Source organism: Micropterus dolomieu, linkage group LG23 (genome assembly GCF_021292245.1).
Source record: "Micropterus dolomieu isolate WLL.071019.BEF.003 ecotype Adirondacks linkage group LG23, ASM2129224v1, whole genome shotgun sequence".
NCBI classification, from domain to species: Eukaryota; Metazoa; Chordata; class Actinopteri; order Centrarchiformes; family Centrarchidae; genus Micropterus; species Micropterus dolomieu.
In genome coordinates, this window is record NC_060172.1 from 6,059,106 (window position 1) to 6,071,928 (window position 12,823).

Consider the following 12,823-nt stretch of genomic DNA (forward strand, 5'->3'; position numbering starts at 1 on the left):
CTGGACTACCTCTCTACCATCACTCATGTCTTTGACTCTAATCAGGGATGGATGTGTAAAAAAATATTTGCCAGAACTCTCCATTCACGTGTTGAATAGAATTATGAAAAAGTCAATTTTTATTCCTCAAACAAGTTCATTTGTGTTGAAATATTCCTAATACAATGTTTTATAAGCAAATTAATCTGCAAAATAGCTATTAAGTATAGATGTTGCATAAATACGGTGCAGTAAAAAGTACTGCAGTTGTACTCTATTGCATTAGATGCAACGTTATGACGTCACACTAAAATACAAAAAAAATCTGAAACACATAAAATGACGATTAAAGACACTTTAATTTGTAGTAGAGACAAAAATCCAACCTACAGAATAAAAGACAAAAAAATTATACATCCCACCTGGGAAAGTGTTTTCATCCCCATGTTAAGATTGCATTTAAAATACAAATTTATTAGCCACAAAATGTCCGTCATTCTATGTATGACAGGAACTTTCACCTCTTCTCAAAACACTAATATCATCAAAACAACGTGGGAAACTTAAAGTGAGACGTGTCATTTTAGGCACTTCATGTGTTTGGCTGAATCAATTTAGAAACTTTTAATAACATAATTTAACCAACTGATGTTATGTCTGCCGTCCAAAGTGTTTTTAAAAGCTAATGATCTTGTGACTACCCAACAACCTGACCCCGGATAAGCGGATGAAGATGGATGGATGGATCTTGTGACTAACGTCTTATGTCCACTAGATCTAGTTGTGTTGTGGTTTTAAAGTGGGACACATTTTATTAAAACAATAAATAAATCAACCTGTTTGGCCTCATTAATAATTTTTTACAAGCACTTATTCAAAAGTAACAGCTGCTTTGCGGCTGCACATTTACTTGGTTTAATTACAGCACTGCCACATACTGTCCGTCTGTGTTCCCTGAACAGTGTACACTCATATTAACACAGGGAAATTTATAAAACACCTGATTTCAGCTGTGGTAGATGTTTGTCTTCAGGGCTTTCTGCCTTTTTTTCCCCTAACAAGGTCGTTTTGGCGCCTAAACCCAACCAAGTAGTAAGGCTTTCTGGCAGAACTTCCCCCAATTTTGCTAATTGATGGACGCTAGCCTCTGGGGCTGTGTGGCAGTTATATGTTGAGAACTTTTGCTGCCAACTGTTACAGCTAGTTAGACGGACAAATTAACCTTAAAATTCTTTTGATAATAGCTAAAGTCATTTGTCAAACAAAAAATCCAGACATTTGCTGGTTCCAGCTTCTCAAATGGATTTGATGGTTTTCTGTTTTACGTCACTGTAAACTGAATATCTTTGCATTTTGGAGAGTTGTTCGAATAACGCAATTTATGTCACCATGTAGGAAATGATCACAGGTATTTTTCACTACCTTCTGACATTTGGTTGATTTGTTAATTGAGAAATAACTCATTTTAAATGTAAATACAGCAACTCACATACCACAGCCTATTTGGTCACGCTTTGACTCCTGATCATAAAACCGAATGCTTGCCTGGTAAAAAGGTATAGTATTTAAAGGAAAAAGAAATTAAATTACTTCTTTCTTTTTTTTTTAACTGGCTCCAGAAACAGAAGATATGTAAATGAGAGCAACTGTATTGTGAATTCAGCGTGTGATCACAGAGAGAAAGTGATTTAACAGCCTGAAACTCAGCAGAGTGACCAAATGTGTTTATTCCAGATCTGATGTTTATCACAGATGTAAGCTGTGATGAATAGTTATGTTATTTGCAAACTCAAATAAAACTTAAGAGCCAGATCCAGTGGACAATGACCATAATATTCACCATTAATGTAAAGAATTTAAGAAAAATGTCTCTTTAAATCTTCATCTTATGAAGGTTACAAAACGTTTTAAATAGGTGTAAACTAAACACAACTGAACAGGAATTATTCTGACCTTATTCTGGCCTAATGGTTAAAGTCATTATCAAGCAAAGATACACACTCAAATGTCAATATTTGCTGCTTGATAGATAGTAAATCGAGTATCTTTAGGTTTTAGACTGCTGGATAGGGCTGCAACTAACGATTATTTTCATTATCTACATAAAATGTCAAGGAAATTGTGAAAAATGCTCATAAAAATTTCCCAGAGCTCAAAGTCATTCTTCAAATTGCTTCTTTGGTCCAACCAACAGTCCAAAACCCCAAAGACTCTTAATTTACTTTCATAAATGACAAACAATAGCAGCAATTCCTCAATTTAACAAGATGAAACCAGCTAATTCTTCACATTTTTGCTTTAAAAATGACTGAAACGATTAATCCATTATCAAAATTGTTGTCGATTAATATTCTTTCGACCGACTTATCGTTGCAGCTCTACTGCTGATTGGACAAAACAGGTGATTTGAAGACATCAGCTTGGGTTTTAGGAAGTTGGGAGTGTGGAAATGTGTGATTTCCCCCCTAATTTCTGACATTTTACACACCAAATGATTCATTAATTATTTGCTAAAATCATGATGACTATGATCCGTCGTTGCAGCCCTAATCCGTACATTGACTTTCTACTTCTAATCAATCTCAACCTCTATGTCAACAGGCTTCAGTTCTCGGACAAACAAGATGTCCGAGTTATCGTTGAGGTCCAGCTCAGCGAAGCGGTCCTCCGGCTCCTCTTTGCAGACAGTCTGTGAGGACTCAGAGATCTCAAAGGGCAACTCAAAAACTTTGTTCAGATAATCTGCCTTCCTGCCACTTTTCCCAGCCATGGCTATCACCTGAGATGCAATGGACCAGGCAAACTCCACCTTGCGATGGCTCTGAGAGCTCAGATCAAAGTTGTACTCCAGAATCTCGTACAGAGCGGGGACGTATCTGTGGCAGTATTTCCCAAGATACTGGTGCACCTCAAGGAGGACTCCCCTAGTGAGCACTTTCAAGTCCAGTTTTGTTTTGGCTTCTGATTTAGACAGGACATCAAGATCCAAGCCTATTTCTTTGCAGATGTGATAGCTGTTGACCCTTTCCACCCGTTGCACATTTACATAGACGGCCTCCACTTCTCTGCCTCGCTTTAAGTCTTCCGTATCCAGATCCTCCAGGCCGTTGCCAGTTTGTGGTTGCGGACTGGGCTTTGAGTGACCATTAAGTGGGACAACCATATTTAACCACCTATTTATCCTTGGTGTTGTGTTGTGCCTTTTCATGAAGCTTTTCTGCGTCACGTACCATCTCTGGATCATCTGTGCGGCCTTGGTCTCACCACTTTGCAGCTCAAGATCAAAATTGTGCTCAAGGACGTCATTAACCGTCTCGCGGACCGCACCGCATAGCTCCCTGACGAAGCTGAATATTTCCAGCACGGCGCCCGTGGTCAGGAGCGTCAAATCAAGCTTCTTGCTTGCCGGACGTTCTTCTCTCGACCAAAGGTTGAGACCTAAGTTTTTACAGAACGGGTATGGCTCCATATCTGCCTGCTGGCTTGTGGCTAAATCTGCTGAATCCCAGTTCGTCTGCTGCTCTGTCTCAGCTTCCTGTCCAGTTTGAAAAGCGCTAGTCACATCAACCATGTTGTATGCTTTAGGGAACCGAAAGGGGCTGCTGAGAAACTCCATTTTCTGTCTAGCGGGGTGGTTCTGAAGAATCCTCTCTTTTGTTTGGATGTAAAATATAAAATTGCGCTGATTCAGTTCATCTTGGACAAGGTTAAAGTTGTTGTGCAGAATGTTAAATAAGAACCTGTGTAAGCTCTTTGTCATCGTAGTTGCAAATTTATAAATCTCCCACAACACGCAGTTGGTGAGTCGTTGTAGATCAACGTTCTGTTTGTCGCCAGAACCGACATTAAAGTCTAAACCTATGGCTCTGCAGCTGGCAAACATGTCGTTCACTCTGCTAGACTTCAGGATTTGTTTTGAGCGAGTGGTACGTCTCATCCACAGCTTTTGTTTCCATGTTTTTACACGTATGTCCCCACATTCATCTTCAGAAAACAGATCCCAGTATGCTTTTAGAGCCGCACTTTTTGGACGAAGGTCAGACAAATGAGAGTCGTGGCCATTAGTCGGAGACTGCATTGGGGAGACAAAAACTTCCTCCTCTTCCTGCTTTACAGCCACAGTCACTGCTGGCTTTGTTTCTGCAGCGGTTTCTGACAAACAAGTTTCAAAATCAACCTTTTCTGGTTTTGCCTCCGTAGCTGACTGCATTTCTGTCTCAAAATCAACCGGACACATGTACGAGAGGTCACTGTCCTGCCAAATTACTTTCGCATCACTCTCCCTTTGCCTCAGCGTTTCCTTCCTCTTACTGGCCATCGTTAGTCTTTCCAGTTCTTGGTAATCTGCGTCAGGGTGTTTTCTTTTTTTATAATTCTTTCCCCGTTTCTTGGTCTGGACTGTAAAAGCCTCCTTTCGGAAAGCGTCCTTGTCCTCGGCTGTTATGCAGGCATATTTTCGCTCCATCAGCTTGTTTACTTGCATTCTGAACTGCATTTTATCCAACTCATGACCGAAGTTTTGCTTGACCAAGGCGTTAACTATCTGAGTGTGTGTTCCACAAAGCACTCTGGAAAAGTCAAGCAGTTCCATCATCACACCGTTGGTCACCAGATTTGGGTCTAGTTTCTCTTTGGGTGCGTCATCTGGTCGAACAAGCAGTGTCACACCAAGTTCTTTACAGAAAGGGTAAACATCACCTGTTGGATTTAATCGGACTCCTCCTTGTTTCTTCCTGATGAATTCACCGCTCGCAGCTCCATTACTCTTGCTCTTCTGATTTTCTGAAAACTTGCTGCCATCAGTGAGGACTGAACTATCCACGATTTTATTCCTTTTAGGGTAGTACCGTAGCTCTGACCCAGTGGACCCCATTAAAGTTTGTCGGTCTGGTAGCGGAAAGGTTTCTTTCCATCTACGAGGTTTCAACTTTATTTGTTCCTTCAGCAGCTTTATTTTGTTGTGAACGCGCCTTGCATAGTCATAGCACTGCATGTCGTTATCCACGTCCACGCCAAGGTCAAAGTTGAACTCTAGCATTTCAAACAAGAAATAGGTCTCAGACTTTGTCACCGTTTTGGCAAAGTCACAAAGCTCCAGCATCACAGCATTGGTCAGCAAGCACAGATCTAACTTGTCCTTCCTTTCCAATGCCGCGTTGAACTCCAAACCGATTTCAACCGACTTTGGAAATGGAACTTCACATTTCTGATACCTAACCCCATGGTGGATGCGGCGCTGCCAGATGTAGTCATCAATACCATCCATGTTGCCCTTCAAACCCCAGACTTGACAGAAGCATTTGAGAGTCCTCAGAACACACCCTCTCTTTGTGTCCTGAACAATATCTCAGGAACTGGATCTAAAAAGACTCCCAGTCGACTTCTTTGCAGAGGAAACCAAGATACAGTCTTTTAGAGTAGCTGAAGAAAGTAGTTTTGGCCTTACTGTGACATCTTCTCGGCCTGTGAGTAAAGACAGGACATGGAGTTTGAGTTAGTTAACAGAGCAGCAGGGATTCACCTTGTCAAATTTTCACGCAACAATTATTGTACAAAAAAATATCATAATATTAAATAGAAATGTCACTGAAATAGAGTAAAATTACCTCACACCATGTTTGCATTGGATGCTATCAAACCTTACAAACGGAACAGTGAACAAAAAGTTATTTAGGAAAACTGTCATTAATTCGTCAGTTCCAGCTTCTCAAATGTGAGGATTTCTTGCTGTCAATACAACTGTAGCTTTGATTTAGGGATGCACCGAATGTTCAGCCACCAAATTAGTCGGCTGAAAATAGCAAAAAAAGCAATTTGTGTTTGCCTAATAAGTCAGAAGGCCGAGGAAATTTTACCAAACATTTCTGTTGACATGTCGGCAGCATGGCAGCATTTTAAAGTGTCGCCGCTTACAGACGCTGTTCTGCTGAATTGTCTCCCATCACATCCGCTCCATCTGTGGCTGACTTCTTAGAATCTAACCACTTTGAGTGTTTCTGTCACTCGTCTGCGAGAAGGCGATTAAGATCGCCGCACCTAAATTTGGAGTGCACACGTATTCAAGCCTTTACGGTTAATCCACTGAAACAGCCCAGAGCGAGCTGACAGGCAGGTTAGAGACAGTTTGTTGCAGTATGAGAGTCTGACCTCAAGGCAGGCTTTGAAGTCTTCATGTTACGCCGTACGAGAACCACATACAACATTATTTATCAAACTGGGTCGGACTTGAAGAATTTAGCACGAGGAGGAAACACGTGACAATGTCCGGTTTTCAAAATAAGGCGTCTATACAGAATGGAATTAAGATTAATTGGATTATATTCACAGAAAATATAAAAGATATTACAACGGACCCGCCCACCATAGTCTCTCCACATCCTGTGGGAAACACTGAGGAAAAAGCACATTTTGACTATCAAATTTATGCAGTGGTAAAAAAAAAAATGTACTTGTTTGGTATTCGGCAAATTTTTTTCCCCCCATTCGGTTTCGGCCAAGAATTTTCATTTTGGTGCAACCCTGCACTGCAAAAACTAAAATCTAAGTAAGATTAATTATCTTAATTGAATGCAAAATATGCTTGTTTTTTGTCTTTTGTCTGACAAGATATTTCTTCTTACCAGGCGGCTTTTATGTTAGATAATTTCACTTGTTTCAAGTTTTTTTTGTCCATAAGTAGCAAGTGAAATATTCTTGTTCTGTTGACAGATAATTTTGTTTATTATAAAGTAATATTTCCCCCCTTTTATTGCTTTTTTTCCCTTGGTTTTGAGAGCTCAGTTTTTGCAGTGTGGCTTTGATATATTTGGCTTTGCGACTGCTGTTTTTTTCAAGATGTTCTGGTATTTTTTAGACTAAAGAATTCATAAAAATAATATGAACAATAAGTTATAATGAAAATTAGTGTGTTTGCTACAGAGACTATTATCCTATATTACTATTATTATTATTTATTATTATTATTACCATAAACCCTTCGAGGTGGGTATAATTAAAACTTTTAGCCGTTACCGTCAATATGGCACCTGAGTTTTGGTGTCAATACCTTCTTTAACAATATTTTCTGTGTTACCTTATTTTGAGCAACATAAACATTCTGTAAAAAATAAAACAAATTTTACATGCAAACTTATAAATCTTAAATCGTTATAGTATTTATGTTTGAAATCAGGGAATATTTGATTAAACAATAAGTAAACAAGACTACAAATCTGCTCAGGCATTTGATACTAACATTTAGTACTCACAGTGCACTACTGCTACAGGCACACTGTGGTCACTACTAAAAACATACTGGAGGTTTGATACTCTTTTGTACAGTCATGTGTTTAAAAAACAAAAAAAAACTGATAGAAATCTAAAACCCAAACATAACACAACTCTGTCAGTATAAGTGTAAATGTTAGAACAAGACGGTCCTCCACTAGATGTCAGTCAAGTACAGCCAATGGTATCTATCGACTGAGCAGTGAAAGCTTGTGGGATCTCAGGTAAGGGATTAATGAGCATTACTTAGAAGAAGGCCTAAACTCGTCTGAAAGTTGACGGAAAATATTGTGTATCTGGTCTCAGTGATGAAAATGAGACAGGCCAGTCAGGATGAAGCACATGTGTTCTGTGACATGTCCTGCTTTAATTCAGTGGGGCCAAAAACACTGATGAAATAGCTTTAAAGATAAGTCAATTGATGGCAAAGTAGTAAAAGGAGGCAAGATTAATCACTGTGGAGAAGAAAACTCAAGTAATGTACAACTTTGAGGAAGTTACTTTACTTGAGAATTTTCATTTCATGCTACTTTATAAGTCCTGAAACTACATTTCAGGGTGAGATAATGTTTTTCACTCCACCAAATTATTACAGAAGCGTAACAGATTTACTTGAGAGAGAAAAATGTTCTGTTTATTCTGAATTAACAAGATTATGATCTCAGAATTGCGATGCGCCAATCAATCTAATAATAATGTAATAATATATCACTGATCTCAATCAAGGTCAAGCAAATTGCAAATCTTCTCTGCTCCTTTGTTTACTGATACTCACATGAATTATTTAATGTAGTTATCAATTTATTTATACTTTTACGTTTGTTACGTATACATGTTCTTCTATCTCATCCTGGCATTGTGTTACACTGTTGAAACTTTAAGAAATTGTAAACAAAGTTTTAAAAAGAGCTTCTCAAAGTCCAGATATCGTTTTTACCAAAGGCACCTGAAGTGCTCTTCTATATGCTCCCGTTCTACACCAAAATGGCGGCGACACGCAAACACAACTTTCTCTTTTAAACTCCTAAATACGCCCATAATTAATTTATGATACTCGCGGGATAGTGCGTGAAACAGCCCAACAGTTCGTGATAGTGTTGTCTGCTTACAGCGAACATCCTGGGCTGTTAACGAAGCTCCAAAAACACCAAAATCGGCGTTGATGCTAACGCTAGCCTCTCAAAGGAAAGCTAACGGACAGAAGCATTTAGCACAGAGAGGCCAAATACGAGCACTTACCAAAAGACCGGGACAGAAACCGGCCACCCCAGTTGTTTAAGAGGTTGGTGAAGTAAGTAGTCATGAAGTTTTGGAAAGCACAGTTCGTGATGAAGTGCTGCAGCGCCGCTACATGCAGCCAAACATCAGCAACACACGTGTGAACTCCCACTTGATGCCGCGTTCGGGGACGCATCGGAAATTCCGCTTTTACAGACTACCAATAACGGGCACGGCGGTTACCACCCAAAAAAGTACAAGTAAATGATCTGTAAAGTTCGGTTCGCTCATGTTATACGTGATGAAACGTGACATCGTAACACAAATAAATAGAAAAAGTGTTTCCGCCCGGTCTCGAACCGGGGACCTTTCGCGTGTTAGGCGAACGTGATAACCACTACACTACGGAAACTTCGTAACTGTGCAAAGTTTAATAACGTACAGAAAAGTGAACATGCGCGTGAACAAAGTTCAGTCTCACAGTATTCCCACATGAAAAGCGTCTATATGGCGTGAATGTGTTATTGATGGACTGTTTGTAAGCGTCACCTTCAAAAACATACTTTTCATAAACACTCGTCGTACAATTCCACAATTTTAACAGTCTTAAAAACAGTATGTTGACCTAAACGTGCCACCATGTTGACAGAAAGTGATCATTTCTGGGCGGTGTTGGTGTTCACTGACCCTTGTGAACAAATGGGAACAAGTGTTTGTATTTCTAATTAAATAAATGAACCTTGGAAATCACAAGTCTGACGGAGCGTCGCCCGGCAAGTAGAATTAAAGTTACAAAAATTTAAAACAATGTTTCCGCCCGGTTTCGAACCGGGGACCTTTCGCGTGTGAGGCGAACGTGATAACCACTACACTACGGAAACTGACATATCCATCATATGTAACGTAACCGTATAGATATCTGGTATCTGGTATTATATGATTTTTCATTTAGTCATTATAAATTTATAATTAATTTAATTATGATTTATTTAATATATAATATGCATTGCGTTATTTTGTGGACACGAGATAATAAAGACAGATGACGTGTTGTTAGATCTGCGGCGTGCCCACACTATTTTTGAGTGCAGCATTACTTTTATATTTCCTGTCTTCACTATTTATATCTACCTTAATTACTAACATTTCAGTTTCTTCCTGTGTTTAAGTGTTTAATTTAAAAGATAAAAAGACCAACCAATCACAACACAACAGAGTGGCACCATACAAAAGTAATATAAAGTTTCCACACTTTATTCTGTAAGTCTTCAGAAATAAATTATACCTCCAACAGTAGGCTTCATACAAAAGAAAACAATGTACATTTAAAAAAAAAAAATAGTCACATTATAAGGTACCAACAAAATTAAAATAAATAAGGCTTTTACTTTTCAAACTGTTTGTTTAAAATAATGCTGCGTTCCAGGCAACTGCAAATTTCAGACCTCAAACTAGAAAAAGTATCATAGAACGCCACTTGATATCAGATTTCGTACTTGTAGGTAGATTTATTTTGTTAGAACAGGTTATAGAGTGAAATTGAGTTTGTAACTGCATGTAATATGTAAAGAGGAAGTCAGCAGTGCAGCTAGCAGGTCGCCTGTGCAGGTCCTGTCACCAGCCACTAAAGCAGGGACCTGACAGCCCTCATGTTCACACCAGCTTCCCCGGGGTGCCAGGGAAATAAATCTACTGCCCCTCCAGGGCATGGTTAAGGAGATGACCTGGGAGGAGTTTCTAAAGTCTGACTTTTACAAGGCTGAAGGGTCTGATCTGTTCATAGCCAAATCATTTAACTATTTTATTTTACTGTTCTGCGATTGTTTTCATCCCACCTCCTCTGCTAATCCCACCAAGCAGCACATAAGAGGGCACTGTAGGACAAAGGTGCCACAGCCCAGAGATCTGAAGACGTCCTACATCACTTCCACCTGGATCCTCTTCAAGGCCTCCATGTTCAAGGTGTGGAGGAACCTTGGAGCGCAACTACACAAAGGGCAAAGGAGCCGCTGTACATATCTGGATCCCTGTGAGGGGCCCCTCTCAGCAGGAGGGCTTTCACTTTCACCAAGCCCAGTGGGCGACAGGCAACCGGGTGTCCAGTACACAAAGGGCAAAGGAGCCGCTGTACATATCTGGATCCCTGTGAGGGGCCCCTCTCAGCAGGAGGGCTTTCACTTTCACCAAGCCCAGTGGGCGACAGGCAACCGGGTGTCCAGTGAACTTTTCCAGGCCCTGAGGCTCGTGGACCTGAAGCAGCCTTGTGTGGAGCTGCCAGCTGTGTTCGAGCCTGCGGGTTTCAAACAGGGACACAGGTGAGAGATTTGGACTGCAGTATGTGGAGCCTGTTGTTTTAAATGGAGACAAGAACAAGACAAAGTGCAACATCTCAGCTGCTGCAGCCACGTGGACACAGCAGCAGTCCTGCATCTCTGCTGTCTCAGGGAATCCAGATTAATCACTTACTGCCAATTACTGACCAACTCTTTATATTTGATGCTATATTTCAGGAGACCAGTGGTCCTGTCCAGGACGACCCAGTTGAAGCAGCGCTCTGAAGCGGTTTCTCAGTCCAAATTTCAATTCTGTTTTATTTATATAGCACCAATTATCCAATGAAGGTTAAAGTCAAGGGCAACTGGACTTTAACCTTCATTGGATAACTATGACCTGACTATGAGAATCTTCACAGACATATAGCTCCAATTCATAACAAAAGTATTCTCACTGCACTTTTCATAAAGAGCAGGTCTAAACCGCTGTCTTTAAGGTCTTTCCCAGCAGCCCTTTTTCCCAGCGTCTCTGCCTTTGACCTAACATCCCTCACAGTTAAAATCTAGCTTGGACACTTTGGTTTGAATATATTGTGCATTTACAATAATTTTGTAGCTAGTGTACGCAAAATGTAAAAATATATTAATTTAACAAATTAAACTGTTGTTATTTGTTGTACTCTTCACACGTGCCACATGTACAATTCTCCAATCATTCATTATTAATCTATGTTGTATTTTTCACGTATATTTATCACAGTATGATTCCTCTGCCGTTGTCGAGCTTCTGAATAAACACCACGGCGCTAAAGATCTCTTGAAGCAGGTAAATGCAGACTGTGCTGCCATGGTCCAGAGGGAGAGCGCCGACCCTACGTCATCCTGACACATGCAAACACATCTCCAGATATGTAAAGCATCTGGCCAAACTGAAAAACTAACCAGCTTCGAGAAGGTTTTGGAGACACAGCAGCTGTGGCAGAGTTAGACAGTCACAACCCTGCCACTCTCAACCCCTCGCCCATATTCAAATGTCCACGTTGAGATCAAAGCTCACTTCAGCAAAGTTATAAATCTCCAGCATCACAGCATCTAACTTTTCCTTCCTTTCCATTTCCACATTGAACTCCAAACCGATTTCAACCAGCTCCAGGAGCGGGGCTCAGCCTTTCTGATACCTGACCCCATGGTGGATGCAGGGTCGAGTATCAGAAATGCCAGACGTAGTCATCGAACCCCAAAGCTGACAGAAGCTGTTGAGTCATCGAACGCGGCGTCTCGTTGAACAATATCTCAAGAACCGGATCGACTTTGCAGAGGAAACCCACATACTGGTACTGCATCAGTGCGACGTCTTCTCAGTCCGTGAGTTGAGACAGAACATGAAGTTTGACTTATTTATTACGTTACTAACCGAGAAGCAGCGTTTATAAACCTAAAAATACAAAAAACAATCGTAACAATAAATGTAAAGAAAGTAGTTTGTCAAGCACAAAAATTTGAATGACTCAAATATGGGGGAAAAAGGTTGATTATCAGCTAGAGCCAAACAAGCAAATTTTTATAATGTTTTTCACGGTTTAAGAAGAAGACGGCTCTATTGCAATATGGCATTAGTCCGTCCCCCTCCCCCCTTTCCCTCTCTGCTGTGAGGTAACCCTCTTTTCTATTTTTTGAGGTTTGTGATGAGAGATGGACTCTTGTGGAGATTTTAACTGAGATAAGGTCTCATAAATTGGTGGTTGAACTGTGGGTTTGGAGCTCTTACTGTATAACACACAGTGGTGAACTTAGTTTTTCTTGTCGTCTGTAGGTAGGCTGACCTGATGATTTTATATTGTTTAATGCCATGACTTCACTCTCAAATGATCTTTCTCATATTATTATAATTTGATATTTTTTCCTAAAACTACTTTGGTCATTGTTTTCATACCCTTTCTTTAATAAAACATCTAAAAGCCAAACTCCTATCAAATGCGCGTCCACGGTCTAATTTGTGTCAGTTTATGGGCCCTTGATATAAAGAGTCTGCTCTTCTATATGCTTCATTTCTATGCTTCAAAATGACGGCGACATGCAAACTCAAC

General features: G+C 40.1%; 2 protein-coding genes and 2 non-coding genes across 4 annotated transcripts in view; 1 reads left to right on the top strand and 3 right to left on the bottom strand.

Moving 5' to 3' along the window:
- Positions 1–319: 319 nt before the first annotated feature.
- On the bottom strand, positions 320–8,678 carry LOC123962923. The gene is made up of 2 exons (XM_046039426.1): positions 8,485–8,678; positions 320–5,442 (listed from the first exon to the last, which is right to left on the bottom strand). The coding sequence occupies exon 2, from the start codon at positions 5,243–5,245 to the stop codon at positions 2,552–2,554; it is 2,694 nt and encodes an 897-aa protein (XP_045895382.1). The 5' UTR covers positions 5,246–5,442; positions 8,485–8,678; the 3' UTR covers positions 320–2,551.
- The window catches only part of ncf1 (neutrophil cytosolic factor 1), a 19,919-nt gene continuing 15,338 nt past the window's right edge, over positions 8,243–12,823 (top strand). The window contains exon 1 of the mRNA XM_046039435.1: positions 8,243–8,536. The gene's annotated coding sequence lies outside the window, so the exon portion shown is untranslated. The remainder of the gene's footprint in view (positions 8,537–12,823) is intronic.
- Positions 8,803–8,875, bottom strand: trnav-aac. The gene has a single exon. It is a non-coding gene; the product is annotated as a tRNA-Val (tRNA).
- trnav-cac lies at positions 9,272–9,344 on the bottom strand. Its single transcript has one exon. It is a non-coding gene; the product is annotated as a tRNA-Val (tRNA).

Coding starts and splice junctions, on each gene's coding strand:
- LOC123962923 (XM_046039426.1), bottom strand. CDS start 5,245: ATGGATGGTATTGATGACTACATCTGGCAGCGCCGCATCCACCATGGG.